This window comes from Nerophis lumbriciformis, linkage group LG11 (assembly GCF_033978685.3).
Source record: "Nerophis lumbriciformis linkage group LG11, RoL_Nlum_v2.1, whole genome shotgun sequence".
NCBI lineage: Eukaryota > Metazoa > Chordata > Actinopteri > Syngnathiformes > Syngnathidae > Nerophis > Nerophis lumbriciformis.
In genome coordinates this window covers 10,231,113-10,259,014 of record NC_084558.2, presented here as the reverse complement: position 1 = coordinate 10,259,014, position 27,902 = coordinate 10,231,113, and the positions used below count along the sequence as shown (strand labels likewise).

The window sequence follows — 27,902 nt, the reverse complement described above, 5'->3', positions numbered from 1 at the left end:
TGTGTGGGAATCATTTTAATATAATACATCAGATATGAATAATTAATGCAACTTTACTGTAAAACAGGTTGAACAGGCAATTTAACAGGTGAAAATGTAAAACAAAAAACACGTTGTTTTTTTAATGAATAAACATAAACAAATACAGTAGATAATTTCAAGCATCAAAACACAAAGTCTCAACACCCATTGTTACTGTTTACTAATGGTCACTGTAATAACAGATGAAAAGAGTCAACAATAACTTTATATGTGTTGCTCAGGGCTGCTGCAGTAGCGCCAACATGTGCTGCTTCGCCTCACCCGGGTCAGCCAGTGAGCAGGCCAGAACAACCGCTCTGACCCCACTCTTTGTCTTAGTGGACGGTAGGATCTAAAACATCATGTGAAAAATCATCAGTTTGCATTAAATTGGAAAAGTAGAACAGGTATACCTACTGCACCTTCACATATGTTTTGCATCTCTCCAAAAGAAACTTCCACTTCATTGCAGTGCGCTCATCGTCGGTCAAACGGGTAAACTCTTCTGTCTGCAGCAAAGTAAGAGATACAGTTGATGTTTTTCTTTTCAATAAGAAGTAGTGTTGTTTGTAATACTAACAGTGCAGCCAAATGTTATCTCAGCCACTGGGCTTCTGAGGCTGCAGGCGTGCAGAGTACCCGTGTGGTCTGTGAGGTCCACCAGCAGGTCAAAGCCTGTGTTGGCTGAAAAGACTTGACCCCTTCCCGGACACAACTGGTTAGTGCAGCACTGCAGGCCCTCAGGCGCCTGGAATTTACATCTGGAGCTGAGACAGAGGGCGGTAAACCAGAAATTATTCCAACAAATGCTGCATCCCGTGTGCTCGGGTAAACATACCAGCGTGTCTTGATGACTTTTGAAACGGAAGAGTCCAGGTCCAGCTTGGAGATGAAGCTGAATGTGATGCCAAAGAATATCTCAACAGTTTCCTGTGATTTCTCCTTCAGTTGACTAACCGTGTACACGTCAGTGATGGACTCCACTGCAGGATTATAAAATACATAATCACAGCGTTTACTAAAGCGAGTACACCCCTCACATTTCAACAACCATTGTATATATTTCTCAAGAGACAATACTATAGAAATTAAAGTTAGACATAAATTAGAATAGTCCATGTACAGCTTAGAAGCAGTATATATTTCCTTTCCCCTGAAAACAATGTATGTTTCCTCAATGACACTACAGCCATGCTTAACTGTAAACTTGACATATTGGCACACTTGTATGTCAAGTATTTTTTCCAAATCTCTACTGAAACACAAGCTGTACACTGACCACTCGAAAGCAAGGTTGTCAAACATACGGCCCATTAGCCAAATCCGGCCCGCTAAGGAGTTCAATCTGCCCTGCTGGGTTAATTTTGAAAAAAATTATGTCTACCATGCTATTCCTAAATTATCCGCTTGGGGTGCACTATTGTAATTAGAGTAGAAAAAGATGCTCAACTCCCACACTCACTGAACAGCATATGGTAGTAATATGCCTTTTGCTAATAATGTCTACCTTGGTTTCCACTCACCCCGTATTAGCCAAATGGTCCTTGTCAAAAATGAGAATAGAGAATAAAGAGAGTTACGTTTTCTAAGAAAAATTGACCAACTACTACTTATTCACAGAGATGAAATGTGTGCTTGATGTGTAATCAACAAGCATCGGCGTCACTCGTCCAGGCAAAAAATATGACATCTTGGAAAAAGAGAATATATATTATAACTATATTGATTTGTTCCAAATACATTTGATTTAAAGTGCTTTTATATATGTGAAAACGCTTATCTTAGGAAATCTGAGGTTGGTCATAATATGTTTTGTGAATGGATATTTCATTAAATATGAACATTATACTTGTTCTTCTTTGCATGAAAACAGTGAACAAGTAATATTTAAAGTAAGTACAATCGCTACTCTAAATAATGCAATATTTTGTTTGTTTTCCCATTTCATATACATGTTTCACACTACAAACTATTCAAACTAATGAACGATTTAATGTAAGATTTATAAGGTTATGGTTTCATGTGAAGGTGTCGAAAATATAGTGGTGCAAGGGATGCTGAGAACACTTAAGTTTTCCGGGCAAAATAAGCATATCCCCATAAATCATGCATACATCAATCATACATATTTGCAGTCTGAAACATGCATATTAAATGATAAAGTAACAAAAATATAGCATTATTTAGTCGGGCTGTGAATCATTAGACACCGCACGATTCGATTCGATTCTTGGGGGTAAAGATTTAATTAAATTTGTTGCTACAAATTACTGTTACGGTGTAACAATTATTGTTACCTGTGGTAATGCCACCATGATACAACGTTTGTATTATAATCATTGAACAAAGTAACAGTGAAGCTCAATGAATGAATCACTTAATGGAGAACTGGGGGTGGGATTAAATAAATTATCATCTTCTCACTCCCTTTAAGACAAAACTGGATCATTACCTTTTGCATTATATTAATTAATATTATTATGTGTTGTCTACCTTATACTTTTTTTGTGTCATTGCCTGAAATAAATGAATGAATGAAAAATGAAAAAAAAAATCGATTCTCGATTCATAACAATTTTTCGATTCAAAATCCATACTTTTTAATAACATTGGGTGCCAGTTCTATGATTCACGACATTCCTCAGTAAAGTACATAAACATCCATCCATCCATCCATTTTCTACCGCTTGTCCCTTTCGGGGTCGCGGGGGGTCGCTGGAGCAACAGCTCTGATAAATAAATAAACTGATTTAGTTTTAAAAAAGGTCAAGCTGGCCGGGGTCGTTTTCCAGTTGATTTGAGCATAACTTGGCTCAAAAGTTCCATATTTGCAGCATGACCGTGTCACACTCTCTCGGCTTCCGTCTGCTCCAACGTTTCAGCCTCTTCTTGGTGCTCGCTTCTATAAGCAGCAGTTCATCCTCTGTATATTTAGTTTAAAAAATATAAGGTTATCCAAAAATAGTCGTCTTTGATGTCAATTGCGAAGTTTGCCATGTTTAGAAAACAAACTCACGTTTGATTCCGGGAGTAGGAACATATTTGTTGCAGAAAGTCATAAGTGCGCTCTTTTGGAAACGGAAATAAGTGAAGTGAAAAATTAGTTCCGGCTGTGCATAAAATGACCCCAATACGGTAAATATTGTACATATTACATATTGTTATGATCGTGTTTGTTACATACATTTGCATTATATATTGATTTGCAACGTGTATATAAAACATTGATGGAGGGTTTTGAAGTTGTTTTAGAGAATTGGAAGGCTACAACGGTGACTCCCATTAGCCGCATCTTGAAAATGTTTTTTATCGTCTTCAAAATCCTAAAAAAAAAGACGCGTGTGTTCTTGTCTCTCATAATGATTGTGAACAATAGGCAAATTCCCAAAAAAGTGCAGTTCCCCTTTAAGATACAGCAGGTGTGTCACTGTGGCCCATGTCGATAGTAGGCGTGACCTAAGGATGTACAGACAGAAAACAGTGTGCATGTAAAAGAGTTTTAAAGGTACAATCGAACGTGGCTAGTGCAAGGCATGTGGCAGCATTAAGGTACACATGCAAACATAAACGGAATACAAGAATCAGGGCTGGCTTATAAACCCTCTAAATTACAATAAGAGACAAGTGTGAGGAAGCAGTGCACCTACAGAATGTAGCAATCATGAGAGGGAGGAGCGCTGAAAACCGAAACAAACACTAAACACATGACGCATACAACACAAAACCAAAACAGTCATGAAAGTTCATAACCAGGTGCTCTTTTTCAAACACAAATAACAATTTACCTGGCATATCCTCTGACTTGTCGATTTCCAGAGCCCCGGATTCCACCATCTCTTTAGCATAGCTGTAAAGCAGACTGGCCTCCCGGGTGTCTGACAGCAAACGATGATTGACATGTACAGCAACACATGACTTGTTCTGGTTTAATTACACGGTGCGATGTTATGCGTTGGTGATGTGTTTACCAGGATTGACGGTGATAATCGTTTTGGAGTTGACAGATGCGTTCATTCCTTTGCGGAAGCTGTCAAAGGTAATCTTTGTATCGGCTAGGAAGAGCACTTGGAATGAGGAACCCAAAGTCAAAACAAGCGTAAGTTCTCTCAGAAATAACATAAACCATTCATCTCAAATATCAGCTGTGCGAGAATGTTAATATGATGTGACAGGCAGTAATAAGAGTCCAATAGAGATCGGTTCCGTGGCTTCCCTACCAGTCCCTTTGGTTACCGAAGTCTGGATAAGATGAATAGCTTCTCTGTCCCAACTGTCAATGAATCAGAGATCAGAAAGTTAAACATTTGACATGCAATCCAACTCGATGTCAAACAAAACAACACACAGTAGCCAATGCAAACATGCAACATTGATACACGGGACACACCAGATGAGTGGAAAAGAGGAAACCAAATCATCAAAAAGCTTCACTTCCAGCCTCTGTCCTTGGCGTCCATCGGATGTCCTGAACAGTTTAGTCTCCCCAATCTGAAAAAGAGAAGGGCAAGGCATTTAAAATGGATTAATTTGATAATCTGGCTTTGAGGAAAACACAGTATGTATGTTTGAAAGCTTGAGGTTTGTTTAACAAGTTCTTTGGGAGATACTTCACCCCCCGCACTAAATCATGTGAGCAGAATTAATAATGTATGAGGTCAAACTTGTATGAGACCTTTGAATACTGAAAAGTAATGTTGTAATTGTTAAGTAATGACAACAATGTATCGACGAGCGGTATTATTAGCAGTAGTTTTAAGCAAAATGCTGACTCGGCAGCAATATAACAAAGATCTGCTGATGTTATCTTTTGGTTCTTTATTTGAGCTCGTTTTTAATTGTGATGAGATAGTCACAAACTACTCCATGATGATTACCATATTGCTAAATAAATACCCCTTTGACAGTGTCAAACTAAACTGAGCATTATTATTACAAAAACAAATCTAGATAACCTACTGATTTCGCAGCAGCAAGTATGTTTATAAAAGATCCTTCCAGACTCTGTCCGTTGGCCACTATGTCTCCCAGAGTGTAGAAGTCTCTGGAGTCCTTAACTGGCAGGTGGATCAGCGGCAGCAGGCTATCTGTGGTGTCAATGTCTGTACACATATTCACCTGGGAGTGAACCTCTGTCACCATCAGCCTGTAGGGACTGAGAGAGCAGATATGACAATGTCATCAAATATGTTACACTTAAATATAAATTGCATCAGTAGCGTGTTGTGTGAGTATTATGTTACGTTGGTGTTGTTGGACAGAACCTGTCATCCTTTTCTGGGTCTTTGGTGGCCACTAATGGATTTTCAATGGTGACTGAAGAAATAATATGATTAGGCATTAAAATGAAGCTTAGGTCATCTTTTGACAATGATTTAACTTTTAGGAAGGAGAGGTCTCACCGCAATCTCCGATGCTGAAACTGCCATAGAGCCCATTGATGTACCCATCATTTCCCCAAGCCGTCACATTGATGAAGAAGTCAGGAGAGTCCTTGATGGTGAAGCCAAAAGTAAATCTCTCCATACCAACATCTGAAATGGTGATATACAATAATGAGCAGTCAACATCGTTGCTGGACGTCGATTGTTTAATTTTATTTAGCCATGCCTCCATGTGACTACAATCTGCCGTGTTGGTCAGCTTTAGTGGCATGTAAAGTTGGGTGTCATCAGCATAACAGTGAAAGCTAACACCGTATTTGCGTATGATTATGTTGTAGATACTGAAGGTGCAAGGCCAAGAACTGAACCCTGAACCCTCTGCATGTTACCTTAACATACTCCAAGGTCACATTGTTATGCGAAACGCACAGTATCCTGTCAGTAAGATAGGAGATAAACCAAGTCTGACATACGAGCGCGTTTTGATATGTTCTATAGAATGTTATGATCAACGGTATCGAAAGCAGCGCATCAACATGGATGACGCATTAGCAATAGATCATTAGTCATTTTTGCGAGGGCTGTCTCCGTCAAGTGATTTGCCCTGAAACTGGACTGGAAGGGTTCACAGGGATTGTTAGACGCTAAGTGTTCATTTAGCTGCTGTGCAACCATTTTTTTCAAGGATTTATGAGATAAAGGGAAGGTGGGACAGCGGCCGGTAGTTTACCATGAGCTCAGGATCGAGGTTACGTCTTTTGAGCAGAGGATGAATAACCGCTTTTTTGAATACTCGGGGAAAAGTACCAGAGGAAATTGATAAATTAATAACATTTAGCACTGATGGTCCTAATATTACAAACAGCTCCTTGATAAATTTCCCAGGAAGTGGGTCAAATAAACATGTTGTTTGTTTTGTCCCATTTGCAAGTCGCAGGAGTTCCTCTAATGTTATTTCTTCAAAAAGAGAAAGATTATTTTTGAGAGCATTATCCATCGTATATACATTCGTATCTGCGTTAATAGAACCCAGTTGGAGCTGGCACGCGTTATCTTGAATCTCCTTTCTAATGAGTAAAATTTTCATAAAGAATTTCATAAAGTCATCAGTCATCAGTCCCTTGTTTGGTTAGCGATGCTAATGTATTAAACAAATATTTAGGATCGTTTTTATTGAGGCGGATGAGATTGGAGTCGTAATTAGCTTTAGTTATGGTAAGCGCATGTTTATAAATTATTAAACTATCACTCCATGATTGATGGAAAACCTAAAGTTTAGTCGCACGCCACGTTTCAGCTTTTTACATGATAATTTAAGAGCTCTGGTTTCTTCTATAAACCAGGGGGTATGCCTTTTATGGGCCTTTTTTAGCTTTAGCGGTGCTATACTATCAATGATGTTACGCAGGGCATCGCTAAAGTTGTTAAGGTTATCAATAGAGCCCACATAATTTGGGAATGGCACCATAATCGAGGGCAATAGGCCAGCAAGAATCGTAGTTGTGACAGCATTAATGTTGCGGCTGCTAAAGCATTGGTTATTAGTAGCTTGTTGACAATGAGTCAGAACTTCAAATTTGATGAGGTAATGATTGGACATTACTTTAGTTATTATTTCCGTATGACCACAGCTATCAAGTATAATCTGGAGCGCCACGAACACAGGGTCTGACAGGTATTCATATGGATATTAAAATCCCCCATTATGATTGTATTGTCTGGGTGCGTCACTAGATCAGCGCCAAACTCTGAAAATTCCCTGATGAAGTCCGAATAGGGCCCAAGGGGGGCATAGATAACAGCCATAAGGAGAGATGCAGTGTGACAGACCTCATAGTAAGCAGCTCAAATGATTTATATTTATTACTTAGGTTAGGGCTAAGGTTAAGGTTTTCATTGGATATTAATGCAACCCCTCCACCCCTTTTAAGGGGACGAGCAATATGTGAACTCGTATAGTTAGGAAGAGATGCCTCGTTAAGTGGGAAAAAATCATCTAGTTTTAGCCAAGTTTCGCTGAGACCAGTGATGTTAAGATTGTTGTCTCTAATGACCTCATTAATTAATAACGTTTTTGGAGACAATAATCTGATGTTTAAAAAGCCCATATTATAGGTAGTGGGCTGTTTTGAGGCCTTTTTGTTAATGGTATCCGTAGTACTGATATTAATAACATTACGTCTCTTTTGTGTAGGGCACCTAATTTGCCACCTCAGTAGAATGCATGTTCACCTCTGGCATAGTCGCTACAGAAAAAAACATTATGTGAGTTATGTATTATTCTATAAGAAATGCTATGTGTGCAGGAATTTTCCAGCCTGGCACTGGTTAGTTGTAGCTTAATTGACTCTTCACCCGGGCTAACAGACACTGTAATGGCCTGTATCCGAGCGTGCTCTATTCTAGTTAGTCAAGCTTGACTCAAAGAGTAGTCTATATTTCTGGAAAGAGTAATGGTGTCTTCCCGGTTAGGGTGAAGGCCATCCCTCCTCAGCAACCCTGGCTTGCCCAAGAAATAGGTCCAATTATCAATAAACGTTAGTCCCTGTTCTCTACAAAAACTAGCCAACCACTTGTTAAGCCAGACTAATCTGCTATACCTCTCATCATTGCCTCTCGCAGGCAGGGGGCCAGAGACAAGTACTCGATGCCGAGGCATCTTTCTAGCGAGATTACAAGTCCGAGCTATATTCCTTTTTGTAATCTCTGACTGTCTCATCCTAGTGTCATTGGAGCCAACGTGTACAACTATGTTCGCGTAGCTAGTGGTGTGATTAACCTATCGTACGTGTTTACTAGGCCTGTTGCGAGTCAGCTAAATCTAGTATGCGTCTCAACCGGTTCACCGTGGCTTGTAGACCACAGTGGGCGAGTCAGCTCGCTACAACTAACGCTAGCAAACGTGTCCGCGGCGTCTATACGTACGAAATTACTCTGTTCTAACTGGTGGACATGGTCCTAGAGTAGGGCTAACATATCCATGAGAACAGTGCACGAAGATCAGGGAGCCATACTCACGTTGTTTCTTTCACCGAGTCGAGTTCTTGCTGTCTTTGGAGCAAAAGGCGAAGAGTAGCAGCAGCGTGAGGGAGCAGACGCCTTCGGAGCGTAGTTGAGTAGTATCTATGGGTGGGACGGTTTCTAGACTGGTAAAATTGGACCAGTGCAAGGCTCTAGCAGTGTTGCTAGGTCCGCTTCTTATAAACTACTTTGCGCCGCCGCGTGATTTTTTTGTCAAAGTTGCAGGTCGCGTTTTTTTGGGGTTATTTTTGAATGAGTAATTACTTTTTTGGGCTTAGTTTTTCTATCTGTGCGGTGAGTAGTTTCTCTCCATTTCCTGGAATATCTTGCTCACCTACAGTATTACGTTGACTTAGAAATGTTCCCTCATCTGAAAAAAACTTTGTGGCACAATTAAAACTGCATATTTATTGAAAACATTTCCACTCAAAACAGTTTAACAATAAAAAATATTAAGAAGAAAATGTACAGTATATGAATACAACTAGAATTTAAAAAACCTGGATATTTCTGTGCACCTTTCTCCTAGATTAGGCCAGTCCTTCTTAAATGGTTGGGGGGCGCGATGCGATTTCAGGCAAATTTATGCACTTTAATTTTTTTCTGTTACAGACTAACAAACAGTGCTCTTTGTTGAACGGTTATATATAGTTCTATATTAATTTGTTTCCTTAATATTATAAAGGATACAATGTTATGCAGAGGTGTACTCAAAACAATTTTATAGACAAATTACACTATTTATAGTCGCGGCAAAGATAGGTGTGTGTTGGGGGGGGGGGGGGGGGGGGGGGCAATGTTTTCTTCTACTTATTGGGAGGAGTAAGAGAAAATAATTGAAAGGCATTGAATTCCGCAAACGGACATGTGTCCCACAGTCCCAAAACACAAAGGGAAAAATGAGTGAGCTAAAAATAGCCACTTAGGTAGATACCATCCATCAATTAGGGTTTAAACATCTCAAGTTATTTAAATAATTCCGTTTTTTAAAGGTGTTAAATTGACTGTGCTTATTATTTTACTGTTGCGTATGTATAGTGTAATAATAACGGTATCTATATTTGGGTAGATGCCAGTGGGTATTGTTTTCATTGCACTAGTTGCTTGATTTTCTGGCAAAATCTGGCAACATTGGACTCAGGACTTTAGTGGCTTACAGTACAGGTCGGTAATATGAATCTGTTAAAAGTCAAAAATACGAAATGAATGCTTAAATATCTTAATATATGACTTAGAATAACATATTGACTTAATTGTATGATATCATCTTGGCCTCTCAGTGTTTGCTTACAAGAGTGAAACGTTTAACATGAAACCATATCCATCAATCTCCAGAAGAGGACGCTATTGTACAAGACACCATTGCACATAGGTCATGTCATAATTTGAGTACATTTTTAATAAAACAGCAAATTTATACTAACTTTTTCGGTCCGGGAAGCTCCTTGTGTCAGATTTTCCTATGATGATGCCAACCACTTTCTAGAAAAAAAAAAACACATGGGTTTAATATTTTGCTGACTTATGTTCTTACATAGGAAACCAAGCGATTCATAATTCAAAAACGTAGCAGAACATATAACATGCTCGACAAAAATTCTTTATTTATGACCAAATTCTCCAAGAATGAGCAGAACATGATGGTACTTACAGGCTGAACAATGTTGGGATGTAGCTCAGAGATGCTAATGGCAGACATTTTTCAGTACCCTTCCTAATGAACTAACAGCTTAATGACTACAAATATAATCCTGGAAAATATCAATACTTGAAACTAATAACCTACAATAAAGACGTGTTAACGTCGTTTTACGAGGCAAATGCTGTCCAGACCCCAAATTTATCACATCCAAACTAACTGGTTAGCTCATTGGCTCATGGAATGCCTTCAGGTGCTGCCGGAAATGCTGCGTTCAAGTGTATAGTCGTTTTATATACTCTTGTTGTTAGCTCTTATTTGATCACATTGATACTCCAGCTCCAGTAACTGTAATAAAATGTATATTTGTTTATTATTCACAGTAAAATACGATTGTATTCTATTTCCATTCCTTGTAGCTGCAATAATACATAGGTAATAGCATAGGCAGGCCCCTGTATTGTGTTTACTGCTTAGATAATATATTCCAATCCTAATTCTGCAGCACTGAATTTATCCCGGACAGCTTTGCTAAGATGAATGTGACAATTTCCTGTTCGTTTGACTGAACAAATGCTTATCTGATGCATGATATACTGTCTTGTATAGAAAGCATGTGAAGGTTTATACTGCAGCCTTGTTCCTCTTCTATCTGTGTAATCCTCACCGCTGGTTGTTTGGGGAGAATATATTATCTCTTTGATGTATGTTGATTTTTAGGCTTGACGGGTTTTAATACGGGCCGAGATGCAGGGGAGTTTTACACAGTGTAGAATTAGAAAAACACAATAATATCCTATCACATGATACCCTGTGCAAGTTATTAAGCACTCATTATTTACCTGGGTAAGGGGATTGATCTTCTGTTAAAATGAGATGCCATTTTAAATTCAAATTTCATTTAGTTTTTCCATAAAAACATTGCCTGTCTATTAATCACAGCAGCACTTTTATGGACCGTCAGATAAATCACGTAAAACTTAAGAATTTGGTTCAATGATTTATTCAAATTGATTCACAAGCCCATGTTAATCTCTCATCAATCATTCCTCGAGCCAATATTCAATTACTTCTCTCTGAATATTGATGAAGGTATAACTTTCCTGCCATCATGTGCAAAAGAAGATTGTCCGGTAAAGTCAACGCCGTCCTAGATGGAATGAAGAGAATACAACGTTGAATTGCAGGTGTCGAAAAAAAATATTGGCTTTGACCTTCGAATAGATATTTCAAATCTGCCTCTTCTTGACCGTATCAGTAGAGTTTGGCAGACGTTATTAATGCCAGTCCTGTTTTCCATTACAGGTTATTGTGTTGATGACCCATCCACTAGCATCTCATTGTAAGTGCATTTGTCTGTTCTGATTTATTGAATTGACTTCAACTTTTCCATTACGCTTCATCTCATTCTATGCATGATGTTTATTTAAAAAATAGATTTTTTAAATATTTTTACAAAAATTAATGGAAAAAAAAACACAAAAAATAAATATTTGTTTTTACTATTTTGAAAAATGCTATTAAAGGCAGCTGTAAATTTGTATTTTCTGATTGGTTGTGGAAAAGCTAACTTTATTAAAAAACTGGGGTTCGTTTTGATATTGTTATATTTACAGGTTATTTATGACATTAGCATGAGTTTGGACTTGTTTTAATATATTTTTCATACATTTATTTGACAATATTTTATTGTATTTTTTATAAAAAATTTTTATTACAACGCCAAAATAGGCCAAACAACGCCAATGGTTGTAGTTCTGTAGCACTTTGAGATTTGGAATCAAATGTAAAGTAGATTACAAATACAATCTATTATATAAATAAATAATATATTTATATGGGGACGGCGTGGCGAAGTTGGTAGAGTGGCCGTGCCAGCAATCGGAGGGTTGCTGGTTACTGGGGTTCAATCCCCACCTTCTACCATCCTAGTCACGTCCGTTGTGTCCTTGGGCAAGACACTTCACCCCTTGCTCCTGATGGCTGCTGGTTAGCGCCTTGCATGGCAGCTCCCGCCATCAGTGTGTGAATGTGTGTGTGAATGGGTGAATGTGGATATACTGTCAAAGCGCTTTGAGTACCTTGAAGGTAGAAAAGCGCTATACAAGTATAACCCATTTATCATTTATCATTATAATTAATGATAGTATGTAGCAACTAGAGTCTATAACAGCACCAGTATCCATTATAATTATTATTTAATGTATTTAATACAGTTGTAACTAATTTTTTGCAGGATTCAGTTTTCGTCTGATTTCATACACTGGCATCCTATGGTCTAACAATGCGCTTAGCAAACTAGTTTGTTTGCCCACCTATCATTCTACAGAATTGAGTACCCAAACAAGGAATCCCCCACAATAGTGACTCAGTCTCTGCGTTTTTTGTATCGTGTAAAGCTGCAAAAAAAAAAAAAACACACAAAGGGGCCATAGAAAGATTGTGCTAATTGTAGGATAGGATTTGACTTTATTGTCATTGCGCAAGTACAACGAGTCACGACAGTGTCACATGTTGTGCCAAAAAGTGCTGTCTTGTGCATGTGAGTGATTACATCAGATAATATAAGAAAATTAATGTGAGCACACAGTCGTCTTCCGTGCGTTCTAGAATATACACAAGTGCCGACACTTGGATGAATAAAATGAGAAACACTACTGGATTCAAGACAGAAGTCGCTCATCAACCCATTCAAAAACAAGAGTTTTAAGTAAAGGTACAGTAATACCTCCACTTACGATTTTAATTGGTTCTGTGACGAAGCTCTGAACACAAAACACTTGTATCTTAAGACAACTCCGGAAAATTGAAATTAATTGAAATTGAAATTAGTGCTCTGTACCCCAAAACTGTTATAAATAATGTATAAACCAATACAATGGAATGTACAACTAACAACTACAATAGTTTTATGAAGTTATAACAATTTACAGCATTTACCTTGGCGAGTGGACTTCTATGGTAGATAGTTTGAGCTGTTTCTTCTTCAAACACACCATCAGCAGTTTTAATTATTATTTTAACATTATTAGCCGGTATTAGACTCATTCTGCTTTAGTACGCTCCGATTGCTTTGCCAAAACTCTGTCATGTTTTTAATGAGTACCTTATTGAATTAAATGTATATCACCCACTTCTTCTCAGCACTGTCTTTCACACTTACTTTCTTTCGGTTGGAAAACAAAGTTATATCTAGCTGTGAACTATTTCAGTTCTGTTCAGTGTATTGAATCATACAGCAAATTTAAAAACAACAAGGTGCTGTACAGACATCCATCCGTAAGAAACAATTTAGAAAATAGTGCAAGCAGTGTAACATATACATTTTAACACAGCAGGATGAGTATAATACTAAAATACTGATTATACCTTAAAATAAGTTTGAAAAGATATCACATAAAATACCAAAATGTAATAAATATAAAACGCTAATGCTAGCGAGTAAGTTCATATGTTTTAGGTCGGATCTTATGGTGTTCACTGGGACATTTGCTACACCAACTAATGGCGGGAATGCTTGTAACTCAAATTTTTGCTCGCGACTAAAAGCCTAACAATTAGCTTAGAGACAGCTCTTGGCTCCAAACGTTCTGAAGTTGGGACACTCTCAAGTTGAGGTACCACTGTATAATTGATATTGAAAGTTTATTTATTTATTTCATTCTTAATCTATACATATGTTGCATTGTTTTCCACATGTGAAATTAGATTTATTCTACATTATAAGTGTTCTGTGTTAATATTGTTGAATGTCCAGAACAGATTTATTGGATCTACGTTATTTCCTGTGAGGAAAAGTTGTTACGGTTTTTTGTACAATTTAGTTTCGACAGAGCATTTGACGCTGTTTAATAACGGAAACTGAGGTAATTTTTACAATAACAAGAGTCTTGGTGAATGTATACAGAACTTCCGTGTCATTTTCGCTTCTATTTATTATCAATGCAGATTTGTCTGCTTATGTTCCTCAATTACAACCAGCTTTGAAGATTTCTGCTCCACTTGTACAGCCATGTGTAACACATGCGATCGGAGAGGATGAAGTACAGATGCCACTGACTACTTAAAAGCATGGAAGCAAAATGACAGCTCTGAGTCAAGCTCAAGTCCTTTTAGAGCTGCAACACATTGCTTAGAACTTCTGGTGTGTATTTCGCCCGTGTCTAAATGCAAGTCTCGATCTGTCTAAGAAGTCCATTTGTAATCAGGAAGTCTCGTGTTTACACTAAGTCCACACGCAATGTGCTGTAATGCAAAGCAGTTTTACAGTGCTCTCATATATTTCTGTGGGACAGGATGCAGATTGAAGTATTTAACCACACGCACACAACAAAAGCCTTACTATTAGGGATACTTGATTCAATTTGCAGCAGTACCTGAATCAGAAAGACTCATATTGTATAGAACAGTGGTTCTCAACCTTTTTTCAGTGATGTACCCCCTGTGAACATTTTTTTAATTCAAGTACCCCCTAATCAGAGCAAAGCCTTTTTGGTTGAAAAAAAGAGATAAAGAAGTAAAATACAGCACTATGTCATCAGTTTCTGATTTATTAAATTGTATAACAGTGCAAAATATCGCTCATTTGTAGTGGTCTTTCTTGAATTATTTGGAAAATACTATATAAAAATAACAAAAAACTTGTTGAAAAATAAACAAGTGATTCAATTATAAATAAAGATTTCTACACATAGAAGTAATCATCAACTTAAAGTGCCCTCTTTGGGGATTGTAATAGAGATCCATCTGGATTCATGAACTTAATTCTGAACATTTCTTCACAAAAAATTGAAATCTTTAACATCAATATTTATGGAACATGTCCACAAAAAAATCTAGCTGTCAACACTGAATATTGCATTGTTGCATTGTAATGAATGGAATAGCCTACTTGATTTGATGTTCAGTTTATGAACTTACATTCATATTTTGTTGAAGTATTATTCAATAAATATATTTATAAAGGATTATTGAATTGTTGCTATTCTTAGAATATTTAAAAAAAATCTCAAGTACCCCTTGGCATACCTTCAAGTACCCCCAGGGGTACGTGTACCCCCATTTGAGAACCACTGGTATAGAACACCATTGATTGTATCGATTCAGATCATTTAACACATCCAAACCTTTACATCCATGCTTTTGCAGTTGTTGGCACCAGCTTGCGCAGACTTTATTGCCTTCCTAAATATATGTGTACACTGTAATTTCCCTACCACCTGTGTGACGGACGGCTGCGGCTGCTCCACTGGGCCTTTTCAAAGCCAGTGAGTGCACACTTCCTGGTCTGCACGAGCCTGCCTCGCTCGTATGCGTGTCCCGGGAGACGCGACTGTATATACTGTATATGTGGATGTGGAAGGAACGTTCAATGATGCTGATAATGAGCTGTTGAAAAGCAGACTGAATATGAAAAACAGTGGCGCTGGTGATGCCGGCCATCATTGCACTAACACAAAGGAGAATTGTCACACAAATGTAGGTGGACTGAAAATGAACCGCTTGCCTGGAAACTGAATGGTGCTTTGATGCAGTGACCAGGCTTTTATGTCAGGGTGTACACAAAGCAGGTACTACCACCCACACACCCAACTCAGGCATGTTTTCTGTCTCCCTGCCTTGCACAATTACGGCCCTCTTTTTAACATTTTGCGGCGCGCCTCCAAGCTGCACGGGGATGTGTGGCATATGCTTCACAAACCTCTCCTTTCAACCGCCACTGGTGCCATCGCGTAGGACTTTTTCATTTTTGTTTACATGGGAAAATGTTTTACGTAACGCAAGCCAGTGTGCTCAAATGAAGAACACGGTAGCTCGGAGGCAAAAATACCAACGTCGGTGCAACAAAGTGCTCCCTTTGTGACTTATTATTATATCAATATGCAAATGAAGCTGACACATTTAGTCATGAATCAAATTGTCCGACTAATAAAGAGAAAATGACTCTATTTTGCACATTATACGATACAATACAGTATAATACAATAGTATACTATGCCAGTGTTTTTCAACCTTTTTTGAACCGAGGCACATTTTTTTCATTGAAAAAATGCGGAGGCACACCACCAGCAGAAATAATTTAAAAACGAAACTCAGTTGACAGTAAAAAGTCGTCGTCGCAATTGTTGGATATGACTTTAAACCATAACCAAGCATGCATCACTATAGCTCTTGTCTCAAAGTAGGTGTACTGTCACCACCTGTCACATCACGCCGTGACTTATTTTGAGTTTTTTGCTGTTTTCCTGTGTGTAGTGTTTCAGTTCTTGTCTTGCGCTCCTATTTTGGTGGCTTTTTCTCTATTTTTGGTATTTTCCTGTAGCAGTTTCAAGTCTTCCTTTGAGTGATATTTTCCTGCATCTACTTTGTTTTAGCAATCAAGACTATTTAAGTGATTTTCATCCTTCTTTGTGGGGACATTGTTGATTGTCATGTCATGTTCCGATGTACTTTGTGGATGCTGTCTTTGCTCCACAGTAAGTCTTTGCTGTTGTCTAGCATTTTGTTTTTGTTTACTTTGTAGCCAGTCCGGTTTTAGTTTCGTTCTGCATAGTCTTCCCTAAGCTTCAATGCCTTTTCTTAGGGGCACTCACCTTTTCTTTATTTTTGGTTTAAGCATTAGACACCTTTTTACCTAAACACTGCCTCCCGCTGTTTCCAACATCTACAAAGCAATTAGCTACCGGCTGCCACCTACTGATATGGAAGAGCGTTACACGGTTACGCTGCCGAGCTCTGGACACCACCGACACACAACAACACCACATAATAATAAGATTATAATTACTGGTTGTCAAAAAATATTTTTAATCCAAAAATTACATAATCTCCCACGGCACACCAGACTGTATCTCACGGCACACTAGTGTGCCGCGGCACAGTGGTTGAAAAACACTGTACTATGCTACTGTATGCTATGTTATGCTATGCCAGGGTTCCCCAAACTTTTTGACTCGGGGGCCGCATTGGGTATAGAAAATATAATGTATAGATAATGTCACGTTATCGATGGGAAAATGCATTTTTAGACAATATGATTTGACTGAGCGTCTAGGAGACACCGAGAGTAACAAGCGGTAGAAAATGGATTAGAAACCTTTCCCAGGTTCCAAAAATCTGCATGGTAAAATATTTGAAGACTCAAAATAGTCCATAGGTGTGAATGATCGTTTGTCTGTATGTTACCTGTGATTGGCTCGAAGTCAGCTAGGATAGGCTCCAGCTAACCCCTAACCCTAATGAGAACAAGCGGTATAAGAAATTATTAAACAAATGGATGGATTTTGTATTGAGCACTTCTATTTCGGCTGTTATCATCACACTTTTGCTTTTAGATAAACTGTTGCCCTTCTAAAATAGAATACGAAACAAAATAAACATACAAAATTATGTTTTGAACTTTGGGCAACACATTATGCTTCCAGGAAATTTAGTTTGAACTTTATAACTTTTGGCTTTCTTGCAACTTAATTGAAAACTGTAGATCATTATCGGGCATTCATTCAAAACACTTAGAATAATTTAAAGAGACTTGAGTTGCAAGGGTATAAGTATTTCCTACTGTTGAATATGCCATGCAAAGTGTAAGAAAAAAACTTTTCATAGTAGCCCTGGAGTTGAGTAAATGTACTTTAGTTAAATTACACCTCTGGAAACCCAAATTCTTATTTTCCTCATATGAATAACTCACACGCACTCATTTTTATCCTCATGGCCAAAAACCAAGCCAATGCAAACGTATTGATGCCAAGAGAAAACTTGATCCATTCATCATCTTTACCATTCACAATCCCAGGGTTGCATACTTGAGGAAAGTCAGTCCATCAAGCTGTCTGCACAAAATCTTTACATCCTTCCTTCCCCGTCTGACAAGCCCTGACAGAAATATCGAACGCCACATTTGACCCCATGTGACATTCCTGTCTTCTTTTTTTTTTTTTTTAACAATTTGAAAGAATTTCTCCTTCAGAGAAGCGAGGGAGAGAACACATTTCTTTAATTACTGCTGAGTGATACATTAAACAGAGGCTTTCATTTCTTTGGGGCATGTGTTACTCAGAACAATAATGCATTGTCCCTAAAAAGGCTCCACAGATGGGCACAGCTTTTTACCATAAGGCAAAAGTGGCAATTATGACTTCAATCAAGCACTGCTGTTCTGCTTAGAGTCAATAAAAACAAATGCAATATCCCACTTTTTCTATTGCTAATGACTAAATGCTATCTACACTCGGTGAAATAAAATATATGTATACATACATATATGTAATCTATTAAATATATATATGTATATATATATACATACACATAATATATACAGTATATTATATACAATATATATACTATATATATATATATATATATATATATATATATACACATAATATATACAGTATATTATATACAATATATATATATATATAATATATATACAGTATATTATATACAATATATATACTACATATATATATATATACACATAATATATACAGTATATTATATACAATATATATACTATATATATATATATACATAATATATACAGTATATATATATATACATATATATACAGTATATATATATATATATATATATATATATATATATATATATATATATATATATATATATATATATATATATATATATATATATATATATATATATGTATGTTTATATATACACATATATACGTATATTCTACACCATTTTCATCAATCTATTTTATTATTGTCCCGCCATTTTCTATTCGCGCAAAACTTCATCAGTGTTCATCGGATTCACACCGTTCCAAATTCAAAATGTTCAGCCTATACAGGAATCGTGTGCTCTACAGCAACAATTCTAAAATAATTCCCAGATATCCTAGAATTCCCAGTTTTCCAACAATTTTTTCCCATTGAAAATGAATAGGCCGTTTTTTTCACTTCCACCATTTCCACATTTTTCAACCAATTCAAACCAATCCACTTTCAACACATTCCAACATCCCGGAAATACAAAATACCAATCTTCCAGGCTTCAAAAAATTCCAGGAATTCCTAGAATTCCACCCTTTGTCCTTCCTGCTACTATTTCCACATTGTCTCTTTCCACATTGTCTCTTTCCACATTGTCTCTTTCCACATTGTTCAACCCACTCCAACCATCCCACCATCAAAACATTCCACATAGTCAGGACATCTGAGTTACCTATTTTATTTTTCCTGAAAATTTCCGGGTTTCCCGTAATTCCAGGAATTTTGGAATACCCATTTTCAATTACAACGTGTTACTACGTCGACATTTCTCGACCGATTCCAAAAATTCCAACACCAAACCATTCATCTCAACCAAGGCAAATGTGATATTATGTATATTTAAAAAAATCACGGTTTTCCTGAAAATCCCAAATTCCCAGGAAATTCCCATTCAAAAGAATGGACAATTTTTCTTAATTTCGCACAATTTCCACATTTCTTTACCGATTCGAACAATCTAACCATCAACACATTCCAGTCATCCTGGACATCCAAACTACAAATTTTCGGAGTTCCAAAAATTCCAGAATTTCCTAGAATTTCCGGTTTGTCCAAATGTTTATGTGTGCTTAATGGCTATATTTTTCCGCCTCAGTCTGTGACCTTCACCCCCATAGGAGCCCAGTCTTAGATTTACTTTTTTTACTCATCCTTCCCCAGCTTCTGCCTTTTTCCCACCTTTTACGGGGCGCCATTAAGTGCCGACCCATCACCATTCTTGTTCTGTCGACCTGTACAATGTTTATTTGTCTAATCTTAAAAGGGTAAGTGGTGAAAATGACATTTTATTGCAATGACAATAAAGAACATACCATACAATAGGGATGTCATGGCTCGGTTGGTAGAGCGGCCAGAGGGTTCCTGTTTCGTTCCCTGGCTTTCGATATCTTAGTCCCATCCGTTGTGTCCTTCAGCAAGACACTTCACCCCTGCTCCTGATGGGTCGTGGTTAGGGCCTTGCATGGCAGCTCATACCATCAGTGTGTGAATGTATGTGTGAATGGGTGAATGTGGAAATAATGTCAAAGCACTTTGAGTACCTTGAAGGTAGAAAAGCGCTATACAGTATAACCCACATATACCATTTCTGCTTCTCTTTCCAAATTGTTCAACCCAATCCAATCATTCCACTATCAAAACATTCAAATAGTCAAGATGTCATTTTTCCTGAAAATTCTCGGTTTTCGCAAAATTCTGGAATACCCATTTTCAATTACAACTTGAACATTTCTCGACCGATTAAAAAAAAAAAATCCAACACCAACCCATTCGTCTCAACCAGGACAATTGTGCTATTTTCTATATTCGTGTTTCTTTGTATATAGAAGATATTTGCTATTCACAGAGGGTACTCTTCCCCACACACATTTTTTTCCAAATTTGCAAATGTCTTTAAATACACATTGACATCGATCCAACCCACAGTAGTGTAGTTTAGAAATGACAGTGACATGGCCATATGAGTCCCTATTTATACAGTATTTATTTTTCTAATCAGCCTGACATAAACTTAAGGATTATGTGTTAAAAAAAGAATAATCTTTATGATTTCATGTCACTTGACAAGGTTGAATACTTTAAGTAGGTTAGATATAATTATTGAATACTATTAAAATCAAGAGTCAGATTACTATCCATCCATCCATCCATTTCCTACCGCTTGTCCCTTTCAGGGTCGCTAATTTAGTGTAAATATTTGAGTGGGCTCCAGGAACCTCTGTAATTGAAAAGTTGGGCCCTGATATAGATCATTCTCATTTGTCATTTTAAAAATATTAAGGTGGGAGGCAAAGCAATTTCACTGCAGAAACATCCATATGAGTATATACTACGGTTGGTAGAGCAGGCATGGGTTCTAGGTTCGATCCCCAGCTTTCCCCACCCTAATCACGTCCGTTGTGTCCTTGAGCAAGACACTTCACCCTTGCTCCTGATGGGTCGTGGCTTTGCGTGGCAGCTCCCACCATCAATGTGTGAATGTGTGTATGAATGAGTGAATGTGGAAATAGTGTCAAAGCGCTTTGAGTACCTTGAAGGTAGAAAAGCGCGACACAAGCATAATCCATTTATATTTACTTTGCTGAGTGAACGCCTGTAAGTAGACCCAAAGGACGCCACTTGGGCAATCCTCAAAGCAAACTCTTGACATCGGAAACATAAAAACCAAAAACTCTCCCACTGATGCGACTAAGATCCCATATGGAAGGCATCAGGCAAGCATACGCTAATAACAATGCGGCTATGGGTTTAATAAAAGGAATGGAACAAATTATGGCCCTGTCCCAGCCACATAGCCATCGTGTACTGCAGCACATTAGCGTGGCCTTGGCAACTCACAGCACAACCTGGGAGGGGATGACAGAAGAGGAATGTTAGCTTGGCCAGTGCCAGGCTTCCCGGTCCGAACCAATCGGCTTCCTACACAGGGGGAACACACAGGGAGATGTAGCAGGAGAAGGCCTGTGGGCAGCACATAGACAAAGGCTCCACTGAGGATTAAGGAACATCAACAGCGGTTTGACAATGAATGCTGATTTGATTCTTGATTTAAATAGAAGGAGGATTTGTGCTCAGTTTAGTGAGCGACTGCCTGAGGACAACGGACAAACAGGATCCCACAGAGAGCGTGTGTGTGGTACTTGACTATTGCTACTTGTGCGGCGTTCAAGTTTTTATTTTGCCAACTCATGTCGAAGTCAAATAAGAGCTCTTCAATTGGTAGAAAATATATATATTTTTTTTTTCAACGTCCACCATACATATGAAAGGCGATTCAGTGTGCTTTACATAAATAGGAGGAGGCACACTCAAATGTGGAACAACTACAAGAAAATACAAGAAAATAATAAAAAAACATGAACATCATTTGAATAAAATCAAATATAACAGAGCAAGAAGCAGTAAGAACACAAACAAATTGTGATGTCCCACATGATAATTGAACTTTTGTTTATTATTTTCCTGCGGTTTTGTCATCGTTTCCGTTCGAGTGCTCTTATTCATTCACTAACTGTGTTACAAAAAAGATCAATTAAAATAATACATAATGTTGGATGTAGAGAACACACAAACCCTTTATTTATTGAATCACAAATATTGAAATTCTACAGTTTGGTGCATTTGCAAACAGCTAAAATGATGTACAAAGCAAACTATAACCTGCTACCCAAGAATGTACAACAATTCCTCTCAACAAAAGAGGAGGAATATAACCTCAGAGGAAAATCTAATTTAAAACATTTGTATGCTCGTACAACACTTAAAACCTTTAGCATATCTGTATGTGGAATTAAATTATGGAATGGATTCGCCAAATAAATCAAACAAAGCACCAATATGATTCAGTTTAAGAGATTGTTCAAACCACAAGTGTTCACAAAGTACACAGAACAAGAATGATCTTGAACCCTTTTTTTTAATTTTTATTTTAATTTTATTATTGAGACAAAGATTATTTATGTATTTAATATGTATTTACTAACTATGGTATATTATTTATTTTTTCACTGTTCTGATACGGAGAACAAGGAAATTGGATAAAATTGCTATGGTATAAAAGGGGTAGGATTAAATAAGATCAGCTTCTTCCTACTCCTTTTCGGACATGCTGTAATGAAACAACTGGAAATATGTGATGAATTACATTGTATTGTATGCATGTTGGATATAAACTGAAACTGAAACTGAAACTTATTTTTTAGTTTTACTTCCTGTTTTGCTTGTGATTGCTGTGTTCTGATTGTCAATTAAAACGCTTCTTGTGCCAGGATGGCGCTGGCGTATTACAGTGTTACTGCAATTGACACAATTGAGAAAATTATCAATTCTTTAGACCAAAAATGATTTGCAATAGGAGTATTCATCGATTTAAAAAAAGCTTTTGAAACTATTAATCATAACATCCTATTAAACAAATTAGAATGGTATGGAATCAAAGGAGTGGCTTACAAGTGGGTGGAAACCTATTTGACAAATAGGCATCAGTTTGTGAAGTTAAATGACAGTTGCTGTTCATATCTTCATATTTCATATGGTGTTACGCAGGGATCAGTTGTGGGTCCCAAGTTCTTCATTTTATATATTAATGATCCGTGTAATGTCTCAAAAATGCTTATAGCTTATTTGCAGATGACACTTTTTTTTCCCCAATAGTAACTTGAACAGACTTATTGATACAACACTTTAGAAATTCAGAAAATGCAAACATGGTTCAAAAGAAACAAGTTGTTTCTAAATTCAGGTAAACGAAACATAATTATATTTGGAAATAAGAAGATAAGTACACAAATAAATATCATGATTGAAGGGATTAACATTGAGCGAGTTGAGCAAAGTAAATTCCTTGGAGTAATAATTGAATAATAATAATAATTGATAAAATTAATTGGAAAGCACATATCAAATCCATTCCTTTGAAATGATCAAGAAGCAATGGAGTGCTGGCAAAAGCATGACAGGAGCTACCGGTAGATGGAAAATCCCTCCAATAACTATACTATTCACTGATTTATCCTTACTTAAGTTACCATGCAGAAGTTTGGGGACATAATTATAAAACCAACATACGTACATCCCTTAACAATCTTACTAAAACAGGCAGTTAGAATTATCCATAATGTGGGGTTTAGGGAGAACACACATTTTTAAGGTCAAAATTGTTAAAATTTCTTGATTTGGTAGAATATTTGACAGGGCTTATCACGTTTAAAGCAAGAAGTTATCAATTGCCTGCAAATATGTAACGTTTATTCATAGAAAAATGTATAGGGTAAAAACAGGAGGAATGGCAAAATATATACACTTTAGCACTTACCACAAGGAAAAGTTTTTGTGGGGTGAAAATATGGAACAGTCTGAGTGACGAGCTACACTGTTCAAACATTGAGCATTTTAAGAAATTGTACAAATCTAGTATTTTTAGTCGGTATAGTGAGGTCTAGACTTGTTTTGAATGTAAGTATAAATGTACTTTATGATCTGTTGAGCCATTGTAAACACAGTAATCTGAGCAAATTGAGTTATGTCAATCCAGATAAATGTGATAAAATGTGGTTCAGGAAACTGGATGTTATTAGATAAAGTTAAACTATGGAAAAGAGGTAGGATTAAAAAAGTTTATACCTCTTCCCATTACCCCTTTGAGATATGTTTAATTAATTTTAGATTTCTTAATTTAATTTAATTTTCTTAATGTTCTTTTTTTGTGAAATAACAAAAATCTTGTTATTGAGCACAAAATGGTTCTCAGAGATATGTATGTATATTTTGTACGATATGTACAAACCCTGTTTCCATATGAGTTGGGAAATTGTGTTAGATGTAAATATAAACGGAATACAATGATTGACAAATCATTTTCAACCCATATTCAGTTGAATATGCTACAAAGACAACATATTTGATGTTCAAACTGATAAACATTTTTTTTTTTTTTGCAAATAATCATTAACTTTCGAATTTGATGCCAGCAACACGTGACAAAGAAATTGGGAAAGGTGGCAATAAATACTGATAAAGTTGAGGAATGCTCATCAAACACTTATTTGGAACATCCCACAGGTGAACAGGCAAATTGGGAGCAGGTGGGTGCCATGATTGGGTATAAAAGTAGATTCCATGAAATGCTCAGTCATTCACAAACAAGGATGGGGTGAGGGTCACCACTTTGTCAACAAATGCGTGAGCAAATTGTTGAACAGTTTAAGAAAAACCTTTCTCAACCAGTTATTGCAAGGAATTTAGGGATTTCACCATTTACGGTCCGTAATATCATCAAAGGGTTCAGAGAATCTGGAGAAATCACTGCACGTAAGCAGCTAAGCCCGTGACCTTCGATCCCTCAGGCTGTACTGCATCAACAAGCGACATCAGTGTGTAAAGGATATCACCACTTGGGCTCAGGAACACTTCAGAAACCCACTGTCAGTAACTACAGTTGGTCGCTACATTTGTAAGTGCAAGTTAAAACTCTCTTATGCAAGGCAAAAACAGTTTATCAACAACACCCAGAAACGCTGTCGGCTTCGCTGGGCCTGAGCTCATCTAAGATGGACTGATACAAAGTGGAAAAGTGTTTTGTGGTCTGACGAGTCCACATTTCAAATTGTTTTTGGAAACTGTGGACGTCATGTCCTCTGGACCAAAGAGGAAAAGAACCATCCGGATTGTTATAGGCGCAAAGTTGAAAAGCCAGCATCTGTGATGGTATGGGGGTGTATTAGTGCCCAAGACATGGGTAACTTACACATCTGTGAAGGCACCATTAATGCTGAAAGGTACATACAGGTTTTGGAGCAACATATGTTGCCATCCAAGCAACGTTACCATGGACGCCCCTGCTTATTTCAGCAAGACAATGCCAAGCCACGTGTTACATCAACGTGGCTTCATAGTAAAATAGTGTGGGTAATAGACTGGCCTGCTTGTAGTCCAGACCTGTCTCCCATTGAAAATGTGTGGTGCATTATGAAGCCTAAAATACCACAACGGAGACCCCCGGACTGTTGAACAACTTAATAATTTCACCTGAGAAGCTTAAAAAATGTGTCTCCTCAGTTCCCAAACGTTTACTGAGTGTTGTTAAAAGGAAAGGCCATGTAACACAGTGGTGAACATACCCTTTCCCAACTACTTTGGCATGTGTTGCAGCCATTAAATTCTAAGTTAATTATTATTTGCAAAAAAAAAAAAAAAAGTTTATGAATTTGAACATCAAATATCTTGTCTTTCTAGTGCATTCAATTGAATATGGGTTGAAAAGGATTTGCAAATCATTTTATTCCGTTTATATTTACATCTAACACAATTTCCCAACTCATATGGAAACAGGGTTTGTATGATATGAAACTGACTATGACATACTCAATAAACTCAATCTGGAATCTGAAATTTGAAGTATATGTGCTTTGTAACAGAATGCTGATACATATTTTTTCTTTTTCTTCCTCTGCTGTTTGCATCACCCTTTGATTCAATTGTGATCAATTGTTTCATCCACATTAGTGCTCCCTTATTTGTACATATTGCATCTTGTTTTACTTCTCTGAATTTTGGGGTCATGCCACGAGCAACACCTTGCGTCTGCGTGGCACAAATTGTCCTTAAAGAGTTAGAGAGCGGTAATACTTTAAAACTGTTATTACTGGCTTTTTGGGTTTACCATAATGACAAGGTGAAAAAGGTTTTGTAAAAAAAAAAAAAAAAAAAAAATCATAATGTCATTACGGACTATTGTCTGTATAATTTTAAGGGCAATTAATTTATTCCATTTGGGGGGGAAAAAAGAATAAATAAAAAAAGAATATGTGTATTATTATTTATTATTTATTTATATATATATATATATATTTATATATATATATACATATATATATATTAATACATATACATATATATATATATATATATATATATATATATATATATATATATATATATATATATATATATATATACACATATATATATACATTTATATGTATATATATTATATACAACATATATATTATATATGACATATGTTATATATATATATTTATATGTAACATCCTACATTTTTTTATATATATATATATATATATATATATATATATATATATATATATATATATATATATATATATATATATATATATACACACACACACACACATACTCCCTTTGTCATCGATTCTGTTCATAATTTTTATGAACAGAATTTCTAGGCGCAGTCAAGGCGTTGAGGGTATGCAGTTTGGTGGCTGCAGGATTAAGTCTCTGCTTTTTGCAAATGATGTGGTCCTGATGGCTTCATCTGGCCAGGATGTTCAGCTCTCACTGGATCGGTTTCGCAGCCGAGTGTGAAGCGACTGGGATGAGAATCAGCACCTCCAAGTCCGAGTCCATGGTTGTTGCCCGGAAAAGGGTGGAGTGCCATCTTCGGGTTGTGGAAGAGACCTTGCCCCATGTGGAGGAGTTCAAGTACCTAGGAGTCTTGTTCACGAGTGAGGGAAGAGTGGATTGTAAGATCGACAGGTGGATTGGTGCGGCGTCTTCAGTAATGGGTATACTGTATCGATCCGTTGTGGTGAAGAAGGAGCTGAGCCGGAAGGCAAAGCTCTCAATTTTACTGGTCGATATACGTTCCCATCCTCACCTATGGTCATGAGATTTGGGTTATGACCAAAAGGACAAGATCACGGGTACAAGCGGCCAAAATGAGTTTCCTCCGCCGGGTGGCGGGGCTCTCCCTTAGAGATAGGGTGAGAAGCTCTGTCATCCAGGAGCAGCTCAAAGTAAAGCTGCTGCTTCTCCACATCGAGAGGAGCCAGATGAGGTGGTTCGGGCATCTGATCAGGATGCCATCCGAACACCTCCCTAGGGTACATCCGACCGGTAGGAGGCCACGGGAAAGACCAAGGACACGTTGGGAAGACTATGTCTACGGGCTGGCCTGGGAACGCCTGGGGATCCCCCGGGAGGAGCTGGACGAAATGGCTGGGGAGAGACAAGTCTGGGCTTCCTTGCTTAGGCTGCTGCCCCCGCGACCTCGGATAAGCGGAAGAAAACGGATGTATATATATATATATATATATATATATATATATATATATATATATGTATATATATACATATATATATATATATATATATATATATATATATATATATATATATATATATATATATATATATATATATATATATATATATATACAAAACATGTGAACCATACTATTTTCCAGCAATGTTAATAAAGTATAAGGTATTAACGGTTATCGTTATTATTGTTAATAGTAGTACTAGTACACATAGTACTAGTGCAGTACTACTAGTAATGAT

At 37.1% G+C, this 27,902-nt stretch overlaps 1 protein-coding gene across 4 annotated transcripts; it reads right to left on the bottom strand.

The window, feature by feature from the left end:
- Positions 1-11: 11 nt before the first annotated feature.
- On the bottom strand, positions 12-10,295 carry meiob (meiosis specific with OB-fold). 4 transcript variants are annotated; one of them, XM_061966176.1, is made up of 14 exons: positions 10,075-10,295; positions 9,848-9,905; positions 8,421-8,525; positions 5,421-5,552; positions 5,262-5,334; positions 4,978-5,173; positions 4,409-4,509; positions 4,239-4,291; positions 3,990-4,085; positions 3,807-3,896; positions 860-1,004; positions 602-788; positions 444-530; positions 12-373 (listed from the first exon to the last, which is right to left on the bottom strand). In XM_061966176.1, the coding sequence occupies exons 4-14, from the start codon at positions 5,542-5,544 to the stop codon at positions 260-262; spliced, it is 1,266 nt and encodes a 421-aa protein (XP_061822160.1). In that variant the 5' UTR covers positions 5,545-5,552; positions 8,421-8,525; positions 9,848-9,905; positions 10,075-10,295; the 3' UTR covers positions 12-259. The 4 variants fall into 4 exon arrangements, 3 of the variants coding, with proteins under 3 accessions (XP_061822160.1, XP_061822157.1, XP_061822159.1); XM_061966173.1 differs by lacking the exon at positions 8,421-8,525; XM_061966175.1 differs by lacking the exon at positions 8,421-8,525 and having other exon boundaries at positions 3,990-4,073.
- Between the last annotated feature and the right edge of the window lie 17,607 nt (positions 10,296-27,902).

What these genes read in the sequence shown, in the direction of transcription:
- meiob (XM_061966173.1), bottom strand. Translation starts at nt 10,122, where the DNA reads ATGTCTGCCATTAGCATCTCTGAGCTACATCCCAACATTGTTCAGCCT. An exon ending in GATTATCACCGTCAATCCTG is followed by an intron (nt 3,897 to 3,989) that starts GTAAACACATCA and finishes GTTTGCTGTCAG; the next exon opens with ACACCCGGGAGGCCAGTCTG. An exon ending in CAAGTCAGAGGATATGCCAG is followed by an intron (nt 1,005 to 3,806) that starts GTAAATTGTTAT and finishes ATAATCCTGCAG; the next exon opens with TGGAGTCCATCACTGACGTG.